This window comes from Vulpes vulpes, chromosome 11 (genome assembly GCF_048418805.1).
Source record: "Vulpes vulpes isolate BD-2025 chromosome 11, VulVul3, whole genome shotgun sequence".
Lineage (NCBI taxonomy): Eukaryota > Metazoa > Chordata > Mammalia > Carnivora > Canidae > Vulpes > Vulpes vulpes.
In genome coordinates, this window is record NC_132790.1 from 79,175,327 (window position 1) to 79,201,438 (window position 26,112).

General features: G+C 41.7%; 2 protein-coding genes across 7 annotated transcripts in view; both read right to left on the reverse strand.

Moving 5' to 3' along the window:
- MRPL3 (mitochondrial ribosomal protein L3) overlaps positions 1-6,317 on the reverse strand; it is a 40,037-nt gene extending 33,720 nt beyond the window's left edge. The window contains exons 1-4 of the mRNA XM_026015484.2: positions 6,039-6,317; positions 4,937-5,121; positions 3,612-3,703; positions 1,192-1,290 (exon numbers count right to left, since the gene is read on the reverse strand). Of these exons, the coding sequence (XP_025871269.1) occupies positions 1,192-1,290; positions 3,612-3,703; positions 4,937-5,121; positions 6,039-6,130 (468 nt within the window). The 5' untranslated portion in view covers positions 6,131-6,317. The remainder of the gene's footprint in view (positions 1-1,191; positions 1,291-3,611; positions 3,704-4,936; positions 5,122-6,038) is intronic.
- A 15,983-nt stretch (positions 6,318-22,300) lies between these two features.
- The window catches only part of CPNE4 (copine 4), a 485,131-nt gene continuing 481,319 nt past the window's right edge, over positions 22,301-26,112 (reverse strand). For all 6 annotated transcript variants that reach the window (XM_072726854.1, XM_072726853.1, XM_072726857.1 and 3 more), the window contains one exon: positions 22,301-24,058. In XM_072726854.1, the coding sequence (XP_072582955.1) occupies positions 23,924-24,058 (135 nt within the window). In that variant the 3' untranslated portion in view covers positions 22,301-23,923. The remainder of the gene's footprint in view (positions 24,059-26,112) is intronic.

Sequence of the window (26,112 nt, forward strand, 5' to 3'; positions counted from 1 at the left end):
AGTCATCCAATAAGGATACTAATTGAACAGATTTTTCAAATTTAAGCTACATACTCAGCATTCTAACAGTATTCTGTGTGTGTGTGTGTGTGTGTGTGTGTGTGAATGCTTTATTTGTAAAAACCTGATGTGGGTTTGAATACAGCTGTATCCGAAGTACTGAAGAAGTTCCTTCTAGGGAGGGTCTGAACTGGGTGCTTCCTGTGCTCTAGGGACTTAAAAAATTTTCAGTTCTTAGGATTGTCATGTCATACCTTCTACCCACATTTGAAATGTTATCGATTCTCTTCACATTGCAGGGAATCATGCCCAGGGTATATAAAATATGGGATGGTTTAGGAAGGTTAGACCCAAAACAATGCTGTATCTGACACCAGTGAATTATTTATTATTAACGTTCTTGTTAAGATCATGAATATAGTTTATTCCTTTTTGTGGTTGTGACTGGAAAGGACTATGTTTTGTATCTTCTTACGAAATACAGTGTTCGCAAAAACACTTGAATTGGTATAGAGAAAGCTGCAGAATTTGTAACTTATGTGGAATTTCAATGACTCTTTTAGTTTTCCACGTGTTTTTAAAAAAATTACAAATTTTGATAGTGAAATATACTTAGGGAAATATGCACAGCAGTGAAGATAAAAATGACTTATTGATTGTATGATATGCACTGTATTTTCATAGTTATAGTGATTTCAGATTTAAGAAAATTGCACACACACAAAAAGAAAGTTCCTTCTAGTATATACAAATTAATCCTCACATGCTGCCGGAGTCAGGTATTAATACAATTTGGAAAAAAAAAAGAGAAATTTATCAAAAACAACAAAACAAAATAGCTACCACCTATTGAGTATCTTTGACATGCTAGGCATGTATGAAAAATCTCATTAATTCTGGTAACAGAGTTCTTAGGTTAAGTAGTATTTTTATCCCCACCGTACAAATGGGCAAATACTCAAGTCTAGAGCAAAAAGTTGCTTGTTTCAAAAACTGAGAAGTACTAGAACAAACCCAAATTTCTCTCAGAATTTTGGGCTCAATGGCTTCACTAGAAGCCTTCCCTCAAATCCACAATTTACCTCATGGACAAATACAAATTTGTGACTATGGAATAGCCTCAAAACTTAAAGAATTCAGATCTGAAACTAATGAACTGTTCTATTCTAAAGAATGAAAATACATTCTTACATGGAAACGTGATACAGTTTTTCCGCCTACAGTTAGGGCTGCCATTTTTCCATTATGGTTTTCCTTTGGAGTATATTTTAGAACGTGACAGTCTTGTACCTAAGGAAACAAATATTAAAAAAAAAATAAGTATGTGCTAAGATATATTTTAACATATCATATCAGCTGTGTTGAAGCCATATCACAATTAAGAATTCCCTAAAGTTAATTATCTCAACATTCCTCTAACACTAATCACAATCTTCAAATATAGAAGTAACCTTTAAAAAAAACTTCAAATACAGAGCATATAGACAACACATAGAGAAAAGTGTCAAGGGAATGCCTGCAGGGCTCAGCGGTTTGGCACCTGCCTTTGGCCCAGGGCATGATCCTAGAGTCCGGGGATCAAGTCCCACATTGGGCTTCCTGCATGGAACCTGCTTCTCCCTCGGCCTATGTCTCTGCCTCTCTCTCTCTTTCCCTCTCTCTCTGTCTCTCTCATGAATAAATAAATAAAACCTTAAAAAAAAAAAAGTGCCTAAAACATAATTCTACAACATGAGCATTTATGAAGAAAATATGCATTTACCACCACCCTGGTCAGGAAGTAGAATCCACAAAGCCTGTGTTTCTCCTTCCAATAATCTCCCTCCCCACTTTTTTTTTTTTTAAACCCCTAGAGCAGTGGTTCTCAAAGTGTGGTCCTCAAACAAGCAGCATCAACATCACCTGGGAACTTGGTGAAAATGCTGATCCTCACGCCCCAGGCCAGATCAACTGAATCAGAATCTCCTTTTTTTTTTTTTTTTTTTTTTTAATAAACCTCCTAGATGATAGAGGCTCATTAAGTTTGAAAAGCACTGCCCTAGAAGTAACTACTATTCTTGACCCTTATGGTAATCCTTTACTTACTTTTCAATTTAAAAAAAATTTTTAAAAAAATTTAAAAAAAATTTAAAAAAAATTTTTTTTTATTTATTCATTCATGAGAGAACACAGAGGGACAGGCAGACACATAGGCAGGCTCCTCATGGGAGCACTATTTAGGACTTGATCCCAGGACCTGGGATCACGCCCTGAGCCAAAGGCAGACACTCAATCGCTGAGCCACCCAGGTGTCCCTACAATTGCTATTTCTGAAACCATCTAGTTTATTTTTGCCTGCTCTAGATTTTGTATAAACAGAATCAGACTGTATGTACTTGTCCATGTCTTTCTTCTTTCACTTGTTTATATTTCTAAGTTTCATCCATATTGTTGTGTGTAACGCTCTTCTGTTCAATTTCATTGCTATCCAGCATTCCATTCTGTGAATACCATGACTCATTTATCCATTGTGCTGTTGGACAGTAGGGTCATTTCCAGTTTTGGAGTATTAAGAGCAATACTGCTCTTTACTGTTGTAATGAAGTTCAAATTTTCTATTGACACTCAGGAGTGGAACTGCTAGACTACAAGGTTCACCTATCTCAGCTTTACCACATTATTGTGCTAAATTATTTTCCGAAGTGGTTGTACCAATGCACAATCTCGCCAGTACTCCTGAAAGCTCCCAAAGTTTCTCACAGTTTTAGAACCCATAATCTTCTTTGATCATTGAGTCAATAAAAATGTCCAAAGGCTTGCAGGCCCCCTGGGCCTATGTGCATGAGCTCTCATTTTAGTCACCAGTATCTGTCTAATCATTTGTCTAAGCCTAGGCCCCAAAAATGAACTCAGGTATCCAAAGTGATTTGGGGAATGAGGATCTCCTAACTCAATTAGTGGTCTTTCTCTAATAATAATTGTAATGACAACAGCAGCTAACGTATATTAAACATTTGACACTGTTTCAGAGTGTGTGACATTTATTACCTTGTATAACCCTCACAAAAACCTTAAAGGTAGGTAATATCTATTTCTTTTACCAAATACAATTATATCTTTTGCAGAGGAGACACGGTTTTAAGGAACACAGTTGGAAGTGGTGGAACCAAGATATGAAGTCAGGTTTTCTGGTTCCAGGGCCCGCTTCTTAACCATTAGAGTTTGTCTTATCTCAGAGAACAAGATGCTCCCTCCCCAGACAAGAAATGTTACATTCTAAGTTAGGAAAGAGATCAAAATTTTAATTTTGGGTTGAAAGAATGAAAATAAGATGGGACTGAGATTTTTTTCCAATGATGAATTGAACTGGTACACCTGTGAGAAGCTAAGTTACAATTTTTTTAACTCATTGTTGTAGTTATCCCTATGCCAATACCAAGAAGGCCACCACACAGGCAAGAGTGAAATATTCACTGAAACACTCAGAAGTTCTTCAATAGTATATATGCTTGTCATTAGCCCATTCTTCATCACAGAGTTACATGTTTCAGGATACAAATATTGCCCATTCAGGTTTGCACTCAGATCTTGGCACATGTACACATCTGTTACATCTTCTGTTTCTTTCTTACCTGAAGTAATGTGACCACATGCCTTTTACCATCTTTGGTCCATAAAGGCATCATACCTAGCTTCAGTGCAATAAGTCCTACTCTAGAGGAACCTGATAATTAAAAACAAATCACTGTTATTATAAACTTTTTCAACATTTGCCAAAATGGAGCAGCAGTATTTCCTACACTGTGGTTCCAATATGAGCAACAGGCAGGTAAGAAACATGCTAATATATTCAGGGTAAAACACTACTATTCCTTAGAGATGTAACAGACTTCAAGCATGGCTAGGTAACATATTGTTACTTAATAAATCTCTAGATAATGAGTAAATATAGGAAAACTGTCCAAAATAAAGAAAATAGGTAAACTGATATATTCTGGCTTTAAAATAATGGTATTAATGGAGGGCGTGATAAATCCTTCATTACAATTTGCTTTTCTAGTATCAATTCATATTTAATTGCATTAATTAGAAAACATCTGCTCAAATTCTAAGAACTTAGCTGGTGTTACAGGGATGACACAAGTGGTCAAGTGGCTAAAATATGTCAGCCTCCACCATGCCACTTAGATTTCTTGCACAAGTTAGTAAAGTTGCCCCACTAAGAACTTTTTTTTTTTTTAAGATTTTATTTATTTATTCATGAGAGACACAGAGAGAGAGAGGCAGAGACACAGGCAGAGGGAGAAGCAGGCTCCATGCAGGGAGCCCAACGTGGGACTTGATCCCGGGTCTCCAGGATCATGCCCTGGGCTGAAGGCGGCGCTAAGCCACTGAGCCACCCAGGCTGCCCTCCACTAAGAACTTTAGATCACTATACAATTCAACTGTCACAATAAACTCCAACCAGAGACCACATTCTCAACAGGATAGGCCTTATTCTCAGTCTCACTACACATGGGTTTAGTACTCTCTTGGACACAAGGAGCTGATTCTGGGGTTAAGCTTTGCAAACCTGGAGTGCTGGGATATCCCAACTGAAAACATCTGAGTGACACACTGTGGTTTAGATCATACTCCTCTAACTTTTCTTCTCTGGTTTATTTTATACATTTTTTTTTTTAATCTGAAGGAAACGAAAAACATATGCAGAATGATCTTCCCTTCACCTACGAAACACTTTCTTGAAGAAGTCTTGATTACCATCGGATAATCACTAATAGTAAACCAGCATGCTAGACATAACCTTGCAAACCAAACCTCAATTAAACAGACACACTTAAGACATAAAGTAAATTCAGGGCATGATAAATTCATCAGGCAGTCACTATGATTTTGGATGTGCCAGCCACACACAGTAACTAGGAAAATGAGAGACTATCAAATATAAAATAACTACCTGGTTCCCAAGGATGTAGAGGCCAGGGTTCATCTTTCAAAGGACACAGTTTACTTGCTAACTGGGCTTTATTTTCATCAGAGGCCAACTGCTTAACAAACGTGACGTTTTCTTCCGAAAGATGCTCATCCCACCACGTACCACTTCTGCCATGGAGACTTCTAACCAAAAGCCAAATGTCTGTTCTGTGAAAACAAAAATTAGAAAACCAAAACATAAAAGGCTTCCCCCATTTAATGCGGGGGAGGGAGGTCACATGAGTTGGAAAGTGTAGTCTGGGCCTTAGGAAAAGGATTTGGAGTCCGTTCAAGTTTTTTTTTCCCTCCCCCGGACATTCCTTATAATAATGGGCTTCACACTTAACTGTTTAAGGGATGACCCTAGAGTAAAAGGCCTTCATCCCCTCTTCTGTTATAAACCAACTTCTAACAGAACTGTCCTACCCAGACACAGGAAGCCCTAATCCATTTGTAGGTGGACCTTAATAGTTTACGTCCAGCGGGGGTAACAATGCGGGATGCTGATCTCTCTCTCTCTCCCCCTCTGATAAGCCCACCTCTTCCCAGCAATGACAAGGCCTAGGGAAGGAGGTAAATTCTTGCACGGGAGGGTCAGAAAAGTTAAGGCTCTCTGCTGTCTATCCACCTTTCGTGGTCGGGTACATCCAGGTCAGAGTCCCAGCTTTACGCTAAGTTACTTCTCCAAGCTTCTGTTTTCATTTGGAAAATATCATCATGACAGTGTCTGTAAAATGCATAAGGGCAGCAATTCTACCTCGTGAGGCTACTGAGCTAAGGAGGCACCTAATACACCTACCAAAGCATTCGGTACATAGAAAACGCCCACTAACTGGTAGGTGTTATCCTGTTGGTAATGCTCCCTGCCAGGCGCTGGCTCATAAATGTTAAACATTAAAAAAAAAAAAATCCCCCCTCACTCCTTCAGTGGGCACTTGCTTGGAGTAACGCTCTGACTCCCCTGCGCCTGTGGTCTGGACGGAGCCCCTTCCCCGTCCACCCAGGGCGCACCCGTCCGCACCGGGGGCCAAAGCACGGCTCCAGGTCTGTTTTGCAGGGACCATACCTCCCCCTCCCCCACCCACCTGTTTGCCGAGCCCCGGGCAGCACCCGGGCCGCCCGCGCTGCAGCCCAGCACCTGGGCGCCGGCCTGAGCCAGCAGCCTCCACCCAGACATGGAGTGGCCGGGGAGGGCTCGCCCCGCTACTCTTCCTGGCGTCCCGCCGCTCTGCTTTCACGGCGTCCCCGCGCTGCAGCCGCCGGCCCGCCTCGAGCCTCCCAGGAACGTCCCACCGGCTGCCTGCGGCTGCCCTCGGGGACCGGAAAGGAGCCGGAGGAGCCACTTCCGGTCCGCTTCCCAATGCGTCCCGGGCACCAGAGTCACCCCGGGAATTAGAGTTCCGCCTCGGGAGAGTCCTACTTTGGGTCTGAGTTAGAGTAGGGAGGGCAGGGGCTGACTCACTTGTCTCTCCAGGGGTTGAAAAGAAAAAAAAAAAAAAAAAAAGAATGTTTCGAGTTTAGACTTTGCAAGAATGAGGCGAACCGGGGACAGGCTCCTTAAGGAAGAGAAACCACTTCAAAATAATGCACACTGTGGGGCAGCTCCTTGTACTGAACAGCCCTTGATATTGTTATACTGATTTATGTGCAAAACAGCCCCGAAAGGACATTATTTTTTATTTTTTCGTTTTTCTAAAAAAAAAAAAAAAAAAGATCATTTATTTATTCATGAGAGACACACAGAGAGAGGCAGAGGCAGGCTCCCCTTGGAGAGCCTGATGTGGGACTCGAACCCAGGACCCTGGGAAGACGACCTGGGCCGAAGGTAGATGCCCAACCACTGAGTCACCCAGGTGCCCTGGAAATTGTTATTTTTATATTACAAATGAGGGAACAGGGACTCAGAATTTTGGTGCTAGTACATGCGGCAGAGGGACAGAGCTGGTACAGACACAGGGCCGGCATGTATTAATAATAGGACATGGCCAAGGTGATGTTGTGTGACTTGCAGGGCAGGGTCATACAGGGTATTGCTACTTCTGTCTTGGTCTGTTCGGGTGCTCCCTATGGGGAAAGGCAGCGGTCCTGTCCTGCGGACACCCAACAGCCCTGTAGAGAGGCTCCTTTCCAGCTGGAAGCGAGCCACCCAGAATTGGATCCTCAGGTCCCAGACCACCCTTCAGATGACTGCATCTGTTGAAAGACCTTGAGCCTGAACTGCCCAGCTTGAACCTGAACTCACAGGTTCCTGACCAGAAGAAATTGCCAAAGAAAATAAATGATGACTCTTACTTTGAATAGGTGTTAGGGTGTTTGTGATGCAGCAGTGCCTCCCTCATAAACCTTCTCTACAAATAAAGCCTTGTCTTGCGTTCCAGACCCAGCCTAATCAGCATGTGTGTGCCTTGGGCACTCATTCTACTTCAAAAGTCCATTTCCTTATTTGCTAAATGGGTATTGGTAGAAATTTGGGGATAAGAACTTAAAATTTAGCTATTTCAACAGCGTCTTTTTATTAGTGATCTGGCTAGCCTGGCTTAAGATATCCAGGCAATGATCAATTCCTGGTTACTACTTGGAATTAAGTAGGTTCAAAAATCTTCGCTTTGCTTGCTTTTCTATTCAACCAATTGCTATTGTGTTTACCCTGGATACTTCCAAATAACACTTAATTAAACCCATCTATGTTGCTTTAACATTCTTTGATGACTGAACAAAAATGTTAGCAATAGACAGTGGAACATCACATGCCAGGGGACCAAATACTTTAAACCAAAGGCAGGTTCTTCTCCCTGATCTTTCTCCTGATGCCAGTATAGTTCTGAGGGCTGGATTGTGGCTCTAGACCAGTGAGTATTCTTGTCACCTGGAACCATGGTCAGGGTGTCCCCTCTGATCCCAGAAGATACAGTCTTGAGAAATTCCTGGAGACTGAGTTCATTTGGGATTTTGATTATTCTTGGAAAATGAATATCCAGAAAAATGAGAACTAGCTAACACCTCACTCTTGCTGAGTGGTAGGCACTCTTCTAAGTGCTTTACATATGTTAAGTCACTACTCACCTGTCATGTAGGTACTACTGTTCTCATGCTCACTTGCAGATGTGGAAGTTGAGGCACAAAGAAAACAAGCAGCTCACCCAAGTTCACAGACCTCAAGTTTGTTAAGTAAGTGGTAGTTTTAGGAGTTGAGCCCAGGCAAGGTGACTCCAGAGTCCAAGTGCCTTGACTGCTCCCAAGAAGAGAAAGCTGTACAGCACAATATTAGAACACCAAACTTGACATTCAGAGGTTGCCCCAGACAAAAGGGACTGGGGATGGTTGTGTTCAGTCTGCATCCTTAGAGGTTTAATCAGCCTGGATCAGAACCAGTTGGGCTCAGGAGAGAGTGATGTGGCCAAACTGCTTGAGATACTTACCATTGATTGTGTACAATTTTCTTGTTAGGGAAGAAACAGGAGGATCTATGATCTCCTAGATCAGTGCCTTTCAAACCTAAAGGTACTTAAAAATTACTTGGGGATCTTGATAGAAATGCAGAGACTGATGTCATAGGTCTGAGGTGAGGCCTGAGAGTCTACATTTCTAACAAGCTGGAGGTCATGTAGGTGATGGTAAGTGGACCAACTTTGAGTAGCAGAAAGAATTCTGAACTCAAAGTCAAGAGACTTGGGTGTCCAATCTCAGCTTGAAACTTAACCGGCAGTGTAACGCTGAGTAAGTCACCTTACCTCTCTGTTTCTTCATCCGTGAGATGGTAGAGGAGCAGGGTTTGTTCAGCTGAGGCACCTTCTAGGCTTCTTAGGTGAAGTTCTTTGTAGAAGACGGAATAATGCTCCCCAAAGTTTTCCATATCTGAATCCTTGGAACCTGTGACTGTGTTCTGGCACATGGCAAAAAGGACTTTGTAGATGTAATTAGGGTTAAAGGCCTCAAGATGTAGAAATTATCCTGGGTTGTCTAGGTGGGCCCTAAAGGTAATCACATGAATATCCCAATTTCAGTTCGGAGAACCTTCCTGGCTACAAGAATAGAAAAATTTTGCAAGACAGATGTAATGTGGAAAGGATACAGACTGCCTCTGCTGGCTTGGAAGATGGAGAAAGGAGTCCACATGGCAAGGAATGTGAGTGGCCTCTAGAAGATAAAAAAGGCAAGGAGTGGGTGCTTTCATCCACAAATGAATGCAGCCCTGCCAACACCTTCAGATTAGCTCAGTAAAACCTGTGCTAGACTTCTGACCTCTAAAAATGTCAGATGATAAATTTGTGTCTTTTTATGCCACTAAGTTTGTGGTAATTTTTTATGGCAATGATAGAAAATGAATATAAACCTTTAAGCCCAAAGTCCTAGATGCTGGTAATTCATAGAATAAACAGACCTTGATTTTGGATCATTTTGGGATATGACAAAAAGATAAAAAAAATAAAAGATAACTTGTATTTTCTTTTTTTTTTTTTTTTTGATAACTTGTATTTTCAAGTTTACTTGTGAGTTTGAGAAAAATAAGTCTGGGGAAGAAACCTCATATCCATTGCTAATTGCATTATTTTGTACATACATATGTTAGAAATATTTATTGAATATCAACTATAAAATATATAGTGCTTGGCACATAGTGGGTGCTCGGCAAATATTGGCTGGCCTATTAAATGAATTTGAATCACACTGTACTAAATGCAGGGGGTGATAAAATAATAATGGTAACGCCTGCTCTTTAGGGGGCATTTTACATGCCAAACACTGGGCTCAGAATAGATACCGTCAAGATTGCTCCTGACAATAATGAAGATATGGTCACCATTTTACATTTTACAAGCAAGACAAAATAACTTCAGTCCTTAAGGAGCTTACAGTACAGCAGGCAAGGCAGGGGAGGTAAAGAACCAAAATGATAAGTGCCAAAGTAAAGGTATATGTACAAAGTTCCCCAGGTGGGGTACAGAGAAGCTAATGTCTGAATTACACTTGAGAGGAGAATAAGAGTGCTCAGAAACAGAGTAGGGAAAGGACATTCCAAGTAAAGGGAACGTGGTTCCAGCTACTATTGCTGAGTAATAAACCACCTCAAAGTTTTTGGCTTAGAACAACCACCACTTTATTACTTGTGTGGCTTCTGCTCGTTAGGAATACAGAAAGGGCCCAGTGGGGATGGCTTGTTCCTGTGTTTGGGAGCTCAGCTGGGATGACTTAGAGACTGGAGGTGATGTCGGCTGAGGGGCTGAAATCATATGAAGGCTCGTTCATTCCGTGTCTGTTGCCTGATGCTGCCATCATCCAGGACCTCAACTAGGCTGTTCTCTGGAATATCTATATATGGTCTTTCCATGGGACTGCTTGGGCTTCCTCATAGCATGGCGGCTGGGTTCCAAAAGCAAGCATCTCAAGAGAACCAGATGTAAGCTATGTGGCCTTTTATAACCTACCTTCCTAAATTACAGGGCACCACTTCAGATACAAGTCAGCCCAGATTCAAGGGGAAAGAACATAAACCTACCCTTCAGTGTGAACATGACAAGATCACCTTGTAGGAAGAGCAGGTGGGATGGGAGACATTGTTATAGCCATCCTTAGAAAATATAATCTTTTTGCAAACACCATGTGCATTTATTTCCATGTGAAAGAAAGGAAGGCATCTCAGTAGTTGTAGGAATTGACCAGTTGCTGACACATTTACCATGACAGCTTTACCCTGTAAAAAAAAAGGTCTAGATTATGTCTGGGTTGTTTTATAGGAAAGAAAAAAGGTTTATTCCAGATTTTCTTCTGCTCCCTAGTACAGCTTCTGGGTTAAGTGTCTACTACATCCTCCATTCAGAGAGACAAAGGCCAGGCTTGTAGGACTGTGGGTGCCCAAGAGAACTTGAATATGGCCAGCGTGAACAACACACTCTGGAATGGAAGGGGAGACTGACCATCAAACAGGGTGAGCCACTGACCCTGAGGCCCATCCAGCTGTGCCTGTGCCCCCTAGTGGCAAGGACTGGGCAGCGAGTGCATCCAGGAGGAGTGGCAAACTGCAAGGGGCAGGGAGGGCCCTGACAGCCTGACTGCTCAGGAGTCAGAAGTGACAGCGGTTCCTCTATCTGTGGTATTTCTACTCCAACCAGGCCTGGCAGGGTCGTCATGGCAACTCGCCTGTCTGCGCAGCTGAGCTGAGCCAGGATTCCCTTAGTAACCGAGGAGCCCGGGAGATGATGCTTAAAATAATCTTCGATGCCCAGGCAGAAATGCCTTTGCAGTTTTATTAGCCACGAAGCATCACGGGGCATGGCTTTCACTCCCACTTTATTTCTAAATGGAACAAAATGGCTTTTTAAAGCAGGAATTTCCAACCCAGGGCCAAATGCTGTCTTCAGTCCATGAAGCGCACATCCTGCTGCAACCAATGAGCGTCCCCGCCGAGTTTCTGAGAGGAGCTGCTGGTCACTATTACATAAATTACCTTCAAATAGAGCAGGCGATCTCTCGCTGAAATCACTGGGCTCCATCTAATCTCTTTTCTATTTCCTATTGAAGTCTCACACCGTCTCTCAGGAGGGCACATAGTTATGCTTGGCAAGACTTGGGCCCTTTAGCCCGACAACCCTTACCTCTGACACCCTCCCAGCTCATGCAACCTCTTCCATTTTCCCTCATCTGCAAGGTCTGCTCCCCCCCCCCCCATGGTAATCCCCTCCTATTGGCAGCCGTGCCTGTGAATTCCTCTCCTCTCTTAGCATCGACCATATGCACACGTCTTCTTACACGGTATTGTTCTCTTTATTGGTATAAGTAGTGAGAAGCCTCAAGTTAAGGAACCAGGTCTTCTTGACAAGACTGCAAACTCTTTAAGGGCAGGGTAATGGATATTGTCTCAGCTCTCCCAGAAACAGTTGGAAGTTTTAGCGGTGAGAGTTGCAAAACTTTGTGAATAGACCAAAGTGGACTGGCGTGTACACTTTGAAAGGGAGAATTCTCTGGTATGTGAATCAGACCTCCTGAACAAGAAAATTGAAAATGTACGGAAATCTGATGTGAAGTCCTGAGAGTGGAGAGAAATCTGAGTGAAATTCTGAGAGTGGACACACCAAGCAGAGTACAGGCAATATCAGAGCCATTATTTTGTCCTGGTGTGCACAGCTGGGGTGAAAGAGCCTGAACTTGAGTCACCAAATGTCTAACAGGAGAAAGAGGGCTCTGGCTTGCTCACAGATGTGTTCTTTCTGCTTTCTCCTCCACTGGCAAGAGGAGAAGCAGAGGACTTGATACACCTGCATAATGGCTAGCAACAGTCTTGTTTGAGAAGTTGGAAGGTCTGGGTTCAGATCCTGCCGCTGCTACTATTTCCATACACCCGGAGGAATCACTTGGGTCCTCTGAGCTTCCTCATTTGTAAAATGTGATTTAAAAAAAAAAAAAGTGACTCCTTCCCCAGGCCACAGTATCAATTAAATGAAATGATGCGCAGTAGTGCTGACTACTTTTGTTATTAAAAATGTTATATTCACTTTCTGTTAGATATTACAGTAATTGTGAAAAATCTTGACTCATCCTTTTTTTGCTTTCTCATTGGCATTTTCTCCATGAACAATTTCATCTTGATGTGATCATGCCAGATTCCTAACAAGACATTAGGGGATCTCTTCGTCATTCTTTGACCTCAAGTTCCTTTTTCTCTATGTTTGCTGATGTCCTGTTAATACCACAGAGGTGCAACATGCATAAGAATAGTGTTACTGGGGATCCCTGGGTGGCTCAGCGGTTCAGCGCCTGCCTTTGGCCCGAGGCGTGATCCTGGAGTCCTGGGATCGAGTCCCACGTCGGGCTCCCGGCATGGAGCCTGCTTCTCCCTCCTCCTGTGTCTCTGCCTCTCTCTCTATATGTCTATCATAAATAAATAAATCTTAAAAAAAAAAGAATAGTGTTACCATTATTTGAAGACAACATCGTCGTCCTCATATCAACACCCCCAGCATGGAACCAAGACTCCTTTCTGGACAAGATGTGCATGCTAAGCTCACTCCTCTCTCCTCTTTTCATCTCCTTCTATTCCTTTCTTTCTTCTTGGAATTTGCAATCCCCAGTCCAGGATACTGCAGAGAATGCCAGGGGTGGGTCTGCAAACTTTGCCTTAAAGGAAAACAGTCTCCTTAAAGGGAGTCAATCATGACAGAAACAGTCATTTGTTTGAGAGAACATGTGTCCTCTGGAAACTAACTGCTGTTATACCCTAACAGTAGCAATACTAGGAATGAAAGTGCTCGTAATAAATTTATTTTAAAGCTGTTTATATAGTGTCTGGTGTGACACTAAATGTTTTGCAAATATTATTTCGTTTAATCCCCAGAGTAATCTATGAGGAAAGCACTGTGGCCAGAGAGGTTAGGGAAGTTGTCCAAGACCACATATGTAGCAAACATCCCTAGCAAGGCATGCACCTAGTTCAGTCTGGTTTCAAACCCAGGTTTCCCAATTCCCATTCTATTTTTCTAGTCTACATGATGCTGGGCCTTTGGTTTGATGTTTTGGATGAGTGAAAGGAGAAGTTATTTGTAAAATGTCTCCTTGCTTAAGTTGTGGCCAGCAGGATGGGGGGAAATGATCTTTAAAGTGAAATATCAACAGATTGGAAGTGTCTAATGTAAAATGTCATTTCAAGTGTGCAAGTCCTCTGCAAAAGGGAGTTTGGGACTTGGTCAGGCAACCAAATGGAATATATTAGAAATGGATTCCTGGGAGAGTTGATTCTGTGGAGGGATCTTCAGGGGGAAGATCCCTGTGCTGGGCAGTAGGGAGGCCTCAAGCAGTAGAGCAGTTGCTAGTCATAATGGATACTTTCTTCGACTCACAAGTAGAGTGGCCTTCCTTGAGGAGAAAAAAGCCAACTTACAGGACAAGGAGCCATTCTCCCTCAAACTTTCCTCAGTCCCCCTGTCCCTGCCTTCAAACTTTCAGCAAATTCAGAGAACACCTTCTTTACCATTTCCCTCCTGCTTCCAAGAATGTGAGAGGGATTTGATCTTCATCTCTCCATTGTTCCATGTATATACATCCAAGTAATCTCATTCCTAGTCTTGAAATGAAAAATGCAGTGACTCATCATATAATGAATGTCAAAGGGAAATTGTGAGTCGTGGTTAGAGACTATCAGGAAGGAACACAGTGGGTTTCCCAGAGATAGAGGAGAGACAGACACTATAATTGCCTGTCTTTTTGCCCTTTCCCTGCGGTGGCAGCTCAAATCATTTTGTCCAGTCTAAGAACAATTTATCTGTATCTCCTCTGTTTCTTTTCCATCTAATATAAGAAGGGCAGGAGAGGCTGGTTGAATGTTCATTTCATCCAACAAATATCCAAATACTTTCTATGTTCCATCTGCTATCTGTGTGTTAAATCCTGCAAGGAAATAAAAGATGAAGCTGTTCTCCAAGGTCCTAAGGCAAATACTTACAATAAAATATTAATAGATAAGTAATATATTAATTTAGATACCTCTCAGCTCTACAGGAGTTCAGCGACCAGAAAAGAGTTGGGGAAGCGGGTTCTCTGTGTGGCTGGTAGGAATAGTGAAGAATGGCCTTGGAGCACTGCCTACCCCTCCCCATACCCTACCATCATTCCTGTCTGCCCAAGGTCGAGCTATGTTAGAAATCTTCAGTTGAGGGGCGCCTGGGTGGCTCAGTTGGTTAAGTCTCTGCCTTCAGCTCAGTTTATGATCCTGGCATCCTGGGATGAGTCTTGCATTGGGCTCCCCGCTCAGCGGAGAGTCTGCTTCTCCCTCTCCTTCTGCATGCCACTCCCCCTGCTTTTGCTCTCTTGCCCTGTCAAATAAATAAATAAAAATCTTAAAAAAAAAAAAAAAGAAAAAGAAATCTTTGGTTGCAACAAGAGAAATCCCACTTCAACTGAATTAAGTAAAAAGAGAATTTATGGACTTTGGTGGCCGAAAATTCCAGTGACAAGGTGGGTTTCAGTGGCTGACAGAGGTTATCAAGTGGATATCTTAACTCTTTTTGTTATTTAAGCTCTTAAAGTTTCCTCTGTTTTGTCCTCATTCCCAAGAGGTGGAGGGAAGGCATCCTGCCCCTGCAGATTCATGCCCTCGCAGTGTAGCCACATCAAATGAAAGCTACTCTCTGCTGAGATCTCCAGCAAGTCCTGGGTTTGGATTTTCTGGCCTAGTACAGGTCACATGCTTATCCCTAAGCCAGTCACTGTGATGAGGACCATTAAATGCTGCAGGGTTTTGCATTTTTTTCAGCCTACATTAATTATTAACATTATTATTATTGCCATGCTTTTGTCTTCTAGCCTACACAACTTGCCTGGTATGCTACAAATAATGACTTGGCGACCACTTCCTGTGTGCCATCTACTGAGCCCGACGTCTCAGAGATGATCTCCTTAAGTCTTCACAAGAACTTTAAGTGGTAGAGGGTATTGCTTCCATTTACAGGTGAGGAATCTGAGCCTCAGAGAAGATAAACTCCATTTTATATTCTCTGGGAAACATATTTCTGCCTGGCACCAAAGCTCTCGCTCCTAATCATCATGATTCTGCCTTCTTTAGGAGGGTCAGGCCAGCTTGTTAACTCTCCTTGCTACAATGGATAAACGTACGTCCCAGGATGAACTGAGGTCTACACAATGGCAGCTCAGCTAAGCTGGTTCTGATCCTGTGGATATTAAATAAAGAGGCATAGACTGAATGTGGTGGTAATTTCTGGGCTGCAGCTTTATTTAATGATATTTTTAGCCCCTTTCAATTCATTTGATTCCTATTAAACTCTAAATGAATTAGTTTCAATTATGAAATTATTTTCTCAGCCTAATCCAGTCTCTCCGGGTGTACATATTTTTCATATCCCACACTCCGGTCCACCTGGGTTTGACATTTGGTGCTCTGATTGCTTTCCGTGATGCAAGGATTTCAATCCCAGTGGACCCCAGCGTGTTGTCAAGGATTTTCCTTTGGATCGTTAATGAATGCAGGAGGTCCTTCCTAGCATTTTTATGTTACTCAGAAAAAATCATTCGGTATGTGAGAGAGAAGACAAGATCTTCCTTTTGAAAAACACCATGCCTTTTAATCATCTGTGAGAAAACTTCCTTTCTTAGAAATCTCACCCTGGCCACCAGGATGGGAGCAATACAGGGGAAATCACGTTTGTTCATTTTAGAGCGAGCCTGCCAACCTTGGGTTCTGCTTTCAATTTTACAAAATGGAAAGTTAATGAATATATGTACATATATGCATAGAGGGAAAGGGCACCCCATATACTGTAAGAAACCAGTGTTTGTTTGAAGCTTTTTTTTTTTCTTTCAGAAATTCTTGTCTAAGACTAGAGACATTATTCATCATGCCAGAACTTGAAGCTGTATTTACTTTCTGGGGAAAAGTATTTTTGTGTTCTGTCAACAAGGCTGCAGTTTTGGGATACTCTTGTGCTCCCAGGAATTAGAAACACAGAGAGGAGTAGAATGGCAGCCTGGTACTCCTTTGTGAATCCATATTAGGCTTTTAAAATAGAAACCACTGTAAGTTTAATCAAATAGGAAATGCATACAAAACCTCAGTGTTCTTGGGCAAAAACTTCAGAATTACATTATTCACCCCGAAGACCTGAAAAGATCAGGGTCCCAAGCATAGTTACAAATCCCAACATTTCTTTGTGGTGTTCTGAGTAACTGCAAATGGCAGAAGAACTTTAAAGCCACAATGTGAAGAAGGCTCAGATGTATTTTGACACTGAGGAAGAAAGGAGAATGGGATTGTGGGTATAAATGCGTGGCATTGTTAGTGAATATGAAATTTTTGTAAATATTTAATGAAGTGTTTCTTTTCCTCCAATGAGTTGTTAAATTAATGATGCATTTTATAATCCGTGAGTTCTCAGCACAAACAAGGTATCCAGTTTTAAGTGTATCTCCTCGTTAAAATTTCCTTTGTTCAGTTAAAGTATTCAGGAAGGCTTCTGTTAAGTAAACTGCTCTGTGTTCTTGGCTTGACTTCAGGGAGTTCAGCGAGGGAACTGTGTCCGTGATGGGGGACGTGGCGGGGGGTGAAGTAGGATTTAAAGAAAAATTCAGCAGCCCAGAAATGTGTTAATGAGATATGAGTGGCAGGAGGTGATTAGCAGAAGAACCTGGAGTCTGGTCCAAAGTGAGAAGTGAGGCTGGGTTTGGACGGGAAACGTGGTGAATGACTGGACTGCTGGTAATCCAATAAGCTGAGGGTATTAAAGCGTGTTTTGTTTTGCACAGCATAACACAACAGAAAACCAGCCATCCTAAAGTGGACAACGCAGTGACGTTCACACTGTTGGATACCACCATCCCTACCAGTTCCAAGACGTTTCCATCATTCTGTTCTATTGTGGGTTTTAACCTGAAGAAGATTGGGAGACATCTGGATTATGGAGTTATGGCACTGGCTACATTCTGTCATGTTCTAAGTTTGTTGTCCTTACTGGCATTTGCCTGAAAATCTTTGTGTTAAACTGAGAATTTCGGTGTAATGGAAGTTAATGCCCTGGAATCTGATTTGTGATCGGCGGCTGCATTTCTCAGGAGATGACAAGGTTTTATCATATACCTCACTCCCTCCCATCAGAATGTACCCCCCGCTTCCTGATATATTCCTGCACATTCTCATCATGAATCGAGTGCCGATAGTAGGATGAGGAATGAAAAGGTGGATGAGACAGGGCTCTGCCCTGCAGGAGAGACTTAGTTCTAGTTGGAGAGAGAGGTTCTGACAGAGGCATGTACAGGCGAAAGGTGGGACTGGCAGGATGAATACTTGGCTGAGTCCAGAGGCTTCTGAGGGGAGCTGGAATCTGAGCTGAGACTTCAAAAATGAGTACAAGCCAACTGAGTGAAGGGATGGCAGGGGATATTTCAACAAATGCAACAAAACAAAACAAAACAACAACCCACAAAACCCCCAAAACGACCAAAACACACACAAAAAAACAAAAAAACCAAATGCGGTGTGAAGAGGTTGTTAGATCCCAGTGTGAGGTGGGGTGGCCAGAAGTGGCCAGAAGAACAAATGGGCAAGGATCGGGCAGTGGAAATCAGATGTAAGGTGTGTTCACACATGGGAAAACAGACTCGAGAGATAATCCAGCCCTTAAGTAGCAAAGCTTGGATTTGGATCCACTTATCCTGGCTTGAAAACGCTAGGTATTTCCGCTGAACCATGCTCAAGAGGAGGGCGCAGGGTATGGAAATATTTAGAAAGTAGAATTGTTGAGGACTAATTTGGAGATCCATTGCATGGTGGGGCAAAGCAGAGGATGCTGCTGTGAATGGCTCGCAGCCTTGCTGTTTCTTTTCACATGTGTCCCTACCTGTTACCTGTCTCCCTCGACTCTTCCACTTTCAATATTCAAGCGCATCTTCTTGAGGAAGTCTTTAGATATTCTATGTCTTAAATGCTAAGGCATGTGTAATATGTGCAATAAGATTCCAAAGTCCTAGAATCAGAGAGCAGCTCTAGGTTGCAAGCAGAGCAGACACCATGTATTTTTCCTCCCGCTTCTTCCAAGCCTAATCTCTGCCAACCCCCTCCCACTCCTCATCCTCATCCTCAAGCCTAGTGCAGAGTTGGTATTTAGCAAGTGCTGGAAAGACTGAAAAAGGGAGGTATTCAAACAGATGTAGAATGAGCTCTCCTGGGCAGAGATTTGGAATCAGTGGATATTTTTACCACCACTCCTTGACCTCACTTATATTCTCTGTCTCCGTGGGTAGCCCTTTTACGGTTCTTGAACACACCACATTTCCTTTTAGAATCATCTGGCAATATGCTGCATTCTCTCTGTGGCAGACAGAATGGCCGCTCAAACATATCCAACCCTTAATCCCCTGGAATCTATAAGCATGGGCTATTTTATGACTGCAGGGGCTTCCCTCACTGCACTCTACTCCTTTGAAGAAGGTAATGGAACCGATCTCAGGCTAGTGAATCCTGGGTTACCTGGGTGGTTTAGTCTAATCACGTGAACCCTTAACAGCAGAGCACTTTCTGTGGCTGGAGTCAGAGGGATGCCATAGAAGTCGGAGAGATTCAATGTTTAAGAGGTTTGGGACCTTATAGTGCTGGAAGGGCCATTTGGAAAGCATGGAAGGGATGTGGAAAGTCTCTAGGAGTAAAGACCACTCCCCCTCCTGCAACTGACAGCCCGTAAGGAAATGGGACCTTAGCTCTACAACCACACCCAACCCCCTGAATACACTTGGAGGCAGATTCTTTCCCAGGGCATCCAGTAGAATGCAATCCTTGATTTCAGCTTTATGAGGCCTTAGCAAAGGACCTAGCAGTCTTCCTGAACTTGTGACCTACAGAAACTGTGGGATAATAAATATGTGTTGTTTCAAGCCACTAAGCTTGTGGTAATCCGTAATGCAAGAAATAGCAGACAAACATACTCTTTGTAAGTGGTCTAGAGCAAGCAGTTCTCAAAGTGTGGTTCTCAAAGGTCTCTGAGACCCTTTTAGGGGCTATGTGAGGTAAAAACTATTTTCATAATAACACGAAGATGTCATATACTTTTTTTTCATTGTGTTGACATTTTCTCCAGTGGTGCTAAAGCATTGGTGGGCAAACTGTTGGAGTCTTAGCTCACATCAGGAAGGTGGCACTACACTTTACCAGTGGCCATTTTATTTTTCACGCTTTTACAGGAAAGAATATATGGTCTCACTTAAGGGTGGTCTTGATGGAGCAGAAAAATTAATACTTTTATTAAGTCTTGACCCTTGAGTCCATGTCTTTTTCCTAAGTTGGGTGATAAAATGCAAGGCACCCATACAGCATGCCTACTGCAGTCCAACCAAAGATGGTTGCCTCCAACAAAGGCACATGTGCCCTTGTGTTGTGACATAAACTGGTTGCTTTTTTGTTTTTTCACAGAATACCATTTTTATTTGGAAAAAAAAACTAATATAAACTAGTTATTCCAATGTGGGTATCTGAGAGATACTTTCTTGAAAATGAATGAAATGCATCTGTCACTTCAACAAAAACAACTAACAGTATTTGTTGCCAGTGAAAACATTTGAGCTTTCTAGCAAAGATTAAAATTTTGGAAAACCAGAGTCTGCCACTATAATTTGACAGATTCTCAATACTTTGTCTGATGAGATAGGCAGTGATATTATGCAGCAAAAGAATGTGAGTTTTTTGATATTATAAAATAAACTAAGTACTTAGAACATCTAAATAAGTGAGTGGATCAATATTTTCCAAGTGACTAGCGCTTGATGTTACAAAGTCATGCATGGGTAAAAGCACATTGAAAAATGCCAAGAAGGGTTTACTGATATGATTTTGTATTCCACATTGCAACTAACCTCTAAGAAACTTGTCGAGATTTGGTGCAGTGGAAAGAATTAGCACAATTGTCTGAGAAGGCTGAAAATACTCTTCCCCTTACCATACAAGGCTAGATTCTCTTCATTGTACTTCAACCAAAACATCATTACACAACAGGATCAATGCAGAAGGAGATATGAGAATCCAGCTGGCTGTTATAATGCTGCTTGCCTCGCTATTTTTGGTTTTGAAAATTCATTCATTCATTCATTTGTAATCTCTACAGAGACTCAAACTCACGAACCTGAGATCAAGAGTTTCATGCTTTTCTGACTAAGCCAGCAGGCACCTCAGAAGTATAGTTTTTAATTTAATTTTATTTTGAAATGTAGTTTTTTAAAGTAAAAATATTGTATTTATGTTGGTGTGCAATGGGTTTGTTATTGTTAGGTAAACGAATTAATAATTATTTTCAGCTTCAATTTTGAATACAGCAAATATCGGTAGATATAAACCACAGAAATAAAATCTCTTTGTGATCCCCAAGAATTTTGGACTGTATGTTATCTACTGAGGCTCCGTGGAGGGCAGACCACACATAGATATAACTCAGTGGTTCCATATTTGCCCTCTAAGCCAATTTAAGCTCAGAGGTATTTTTCCTTTGGCCCTTGTGATATTTAAAACAATTGTTGAACTCTGAATGAATTTACCATATTTACAAATTGGTAGGTTTTATGTGAAATACCACATTTCCCAATTCTCTTGAGAAACTCATGGGCTGACTGCATTGGGCCCACACTCTCCCAGGGCCCCCAGAACTGGACCCTCTTTGGGACACATGCTTTCCGGTTTCTCTCCATCCTCACTCCACTCTACTCCTTATGTCCCTTGTTGAAACCTATTCCTCCTCAGTTGCTCATATGGCTCACTCAGCTCCTGGGAGCATTGTGTTTGTAATGTCTGACCTACATGGTCTCCTTCACGGCAGGAAGTTGGGAAGAAATGGTTGAATTCCGGGTCTCTTCCCTTGCTCCCAGGGGGCTGTTAAGTCACAACAGGCCAAGAGCCCACATCAAGAAGCTGAGATCACCAGGTGAGAGAGAAATTTCTGAAATGGAGGCAAAGGTCATGTTTTAAGCCTCATTCTCTCAAATGTCCTAATTGTTTACTGCTTACTATGGCAAGTAGATGGGTATAGTGTCAGGAGGGCAGCTGAAATTGGGATTAGGAAACGGGCTCAGGAGCCAGGGTGTCTGCGATCAAATACTCGCTATGGCTTTTGACAGCTGTGTGACCTTCGGTCAGTTAACTAACCTCTCTATGTCTCAGTTTTCTCATCTGCAAAATGAGACTAATAATATTATCTACCTCATAGGGCCATTGGGAAATTAAATGAGATGGTATATAGCAAGAACTTGGAACAGTACCTGGCACCAATAAGCCCTCAATAATTATTAGCTACTATTTCTATTATTCTTTTGAGCTGGGCTTCAATCTGGGTATGAAAAGTTAAGTAAGCTGCCATAAGATTCTGGCCAGGCAAATTGGACTCTGTCTGTCACCCTATCTCACAGATCCCAGGGATCCTGACGTGAATTTAACAGATCCCAACAGATATTTGGGGAATGACACAGTGCATCATTTTGATTGGCAACCATAGCCACTTAATTCACCTGTTAAATCTATAATAGATTTGAGATCAATCATGAGGGACATTAACCACTCTACTCATTAATTAATTCACTTAATTAGCCATCTCTTTATTTATTAAATACCTATTGAGTGCTTACTATGTTCCAGGCACATTGACTTGGAAACTGGTGTCTCGGTTTGGGATTAGAAACCACCATCAGGTAATTCTGTACAAGAGGGTCTAAATATTTTAATCAATAAAATGTTTGTTAAAAACAATATCCTTTTGTTTCTAGGGGACTGTGAAAGAGCTAGTCCTAATCTGAGGTCATGTTGTCTACATGAAAGAAATCATATTAGTGAATTGCCTTGAAAAGAGAAACAAGACTATAACTCTCAAAAAAAAGGTTCTGTAAGTACCCAATTTATTAATAAAACAATACAGTTTAAATATTTATGATTTATTTTGGTCATACATTTTTTTGCCATCATTCCCAAAATGTTGTGCATTTGGCTGACATGTATTTGCAAGGTTAGGATCTATAATTATAACACTGGAAACCATACAAGGCATTTGATTTGCTTATTAATACTTCCTCCCACAACAAACAACAAACAGATCTATTTTGCCTTGTGATTTACTTCCCTATGTCTCTAAAAATAAATTCCTCCTAATGCCTTTTATACTTGCAAAACACTTGTCCATTTCTCTTTGAGAACACTATAAAAGTGAAGCATTCATTCTTCTGGTTTAAGACTGGCCAGTTCATATCAAAATAAAACACCTCCATGCAAAACAATGATTCTAGGCATTTCTGCTGATAGAATTTGCTCTCAGGAGTGATACAAAGAGGCAATAGGAAGCCCCACACTAAGCTTAGAGATCAACTTGGTGGACCAGGTTTCTGGGGAACCATACCGCATGGCCATTTGCCACTGACAAGTTTCTGTTGTTGCGATCCCACCAAAGACTCTTTGAGGTCATTCCTAGGGATTGACATAAAAATGGGACCATTCCACTAGGGTTCTGTGATGCCTCCTTTAGGAGAACAGAGGCTGGCCAGGAGGAACACTCCCTAGTCTGTTTAAGGAAGAGGTGTGACTATAAAGCAGTGATACTGATTTGGGGTATGCAGCTTCTGGAATCAGTTTCACTACTTTCTACTCCCACCTCGGAGACAGGTGGGACTTTTGTGCTATTGGCAGGGGAGAAGTGCCCTTCTCAAGCAGACTAGGTGCTTCCCTGTGTCAGATGGTCTCTGGGGTGGTACCCTGGAGTCTAGAACCTCAGGACTCTTAAGTGTGGACTGCAATGGCATCACCTGAGACCTAATTAGAGATGCGGAATCTCAGGCCCATGCATACCTGTTGCACCACAGTCCAGATTTTTAACAAGATGTCCAGGTAATTTGTGTGCACAGTAAAGTCTGAGAGGTACTGGGCTAGGTGCCCCAGACCCACTTCTAGAAAACTATGTCTAGGTGGATAAACCTCTTCTTCAATAAAGAGACCATTCTTAGCAGGGAGGGATTATAGATAACAATTGCAAAAACAGTGTGGGTTTTTTTTTTTTATTTTAAACATGCAAAATACAGTCCATGCATCTGCCATTTTGAAAAGTCTCTCATCCTGTAGCAGATAAAACCAAATTATGTTTTGGCTATCAACGTTCAATAAATATGTCAAAATGCTTTACAGTGTAAAGATAATAAGAAATTTAGCAAAATTTCAACAAACCTGTATAAAAAACGGATACAGATAACATTTTATTTCAAGGCGACATGCTGTAATGTAAAGAGTAAGTTATAATTATTCATGTTTCTTTGTAAAAAGTCTTTAACAGTACAAGAGCTTAACAGATCCAGGCCTCAGGGCTACACATGCAAAAAAAATTGTCAGTTAGTTAAAAATCACCAAAACGTGCTATTTTTTAAATATGTATGTGTGTGTGTCTTTTTAAGTACAGGAGTAGTAGAAGTATTAAATATTAGCAGGTATAGTATTTCAGAACTCTGTAAAAGTATGTGGAGTTCATGGTGCCAGTGTCCGGGAAGACTCATACATTTCTGATGAACATTTTGGCTTAATCCCTTTGCCATTGTAATAGTCCACGACTTGATTTGGGACTTCAGCCAACACACTCTTTGCCAGGGCAGCTGGAGATGCCTGTAGGGAAGAAGAAATCACCGTGACTTTGGCACCTGGCCACAGGAATCTGATCCAGAGTCAGCCTAGAAGACTGCAATCTTGCTCTGAGCACCCAGTCTCTCTCTCTCTCATTCATTCATTTAGTCATTGGATATTTGTTGAGCATCTACTCTAAGCAAGAGTTGTCAGATTGTTGGAAAGTGAACTTTTAATTTCATAATTATATTTTTCAATGTCTGTCTCAGAATATAAACTACTCACATCTGAGGACGGGTGAAAGTTGGAGGGCAGAATGAATTTTCTTTAAGTTTTGTTCCCAATTTAGATTCAACTCTAAGCACTGCGCTAAGGGTTTATGAGTTTGTGGTTCTTGCCATTAAGGACGGGAGCCTAGTGTGGCCAAGATGAACATCACTGTGAGATTGATTGAACACAGTACATGCTACAGACCAGCAGTATCACTTCACATGGGAGCTTAATAGAAATGTAAATGTTACACCCCATCTAGAGCCACTGAAGCATAATCTGCATTTTACCTTGATACCTGGGGTGGTTCCTATGCATACTGAGATTTGAGAAGCACTGCTCTAGAGTCACAAATACCCTGGGACCAGAACACAGAAAATGAAAAGATGGCATCATTTTAGAGAAAATCACAGCAGGCTTCCAAGGGGAATGGCATTTGATCATTCTCAGCACAGTGAGTAATCTGATGGGGCTGAAGGAAGTGTGTGTGTGTGTGTGTGTGTGTGTGTGTGTGTGTGCTGGGGATGCAGGATTGTTGGAGTATTCCAGTTGGAAAATAAGCTTGAGGTTAGGTGATAGAGGGTCTTTAATACCACTAATTAATGTAGTCTTTATCCTATCAGCATTATGATCTCACTGTATGATTTGGGGTAGAGGAAGGTGGAGGTTGGTTTTCTGCATGGACTCTGGAGTCATATAGAGCTGGATCTGACTTCTGGCTCTGGGATTTGGTACTAACTTTCCAATCCCTGGGCAAGTAAAATTGCCGGAGCCTCATTATTAGCTATTATTGAAGTTGAAAACTTGAAACCAAGGAACCAGGTAATGAGTGTCTGAGATTCCTTAGCAAAGAAAAGAAAGGGCTAGACTCAATGTCGAATGACCTGGTTTCTTGCTCTTTTTTTCTTTATGTGGCTTGCCACTCAGCCATTAAACTTGGCTGAGCCCCAATGTTCTTAGAGACAAAATAGCAAAGGATAGGGATTGGTTTTATCTTACACAGTTTCTAGGAGGCTCAAAAGAGAGACATGTATCTTAAAGACAATCTGAAAACACGTCAAGGAGTTTTTCTAAAGTTACCTCTCACATTTTGAAGATGTCATGACATGTTGGGCACTTGGCATCCATGAATGCTCTTTTAGTTTATAAATGTCTATTCAGAGTTGTGTGTTAGAGCATGCATGTCCACATGTACACTGGGGTAGCTATGAAAGTCATTCCTATCGTTTTCTCTGGCCACAGTTCACATAAAGGCTAGAAAGTCAAATACTTAATTTCCCAGCCTCTCATGCATCTAGGGATGGCCATATTACCCAATTTTTTTCTTTCTTTTTAAATTTTTAATTTTAAATAAGTCCCATGCCCAACATGGGGCTTGAACTCCTGACCCTGAGATCAAGAGTCACATTCTCTGCCAACTGGGCCAGCCAGGCACCCCAATATGACCCGATTTCATCTTTGAAACATAAGGATTGTTTCTTGGAAAGCTTTTCTTTCATGGTTAGAGGGGACAGACATGTCTCCCTTTCCTCTTCATTTCTTCCTTGACCTAGAATGTAATTCCTGGAACTATGGAAATTGTTTTATCATCTTGAGTGAATAGCAAAGAAAATCACCAAGTGCTGATACCATCAAATCTCTGAAAAAAAGATGTGGACAGCTGCCAGTCTCTAACTTCTAGTTGCATAAGAACAACATATTTGTATTTATACAACCTAGGGTTTCTCACTTTTGGCTCTATTTCCATTTTGGGCCTGGTAGTTCTTTGGGTGGGGAACTGTCCTGTGCATTGTAGGATGATTACCAGCACTCCTGGCCTCTACCCA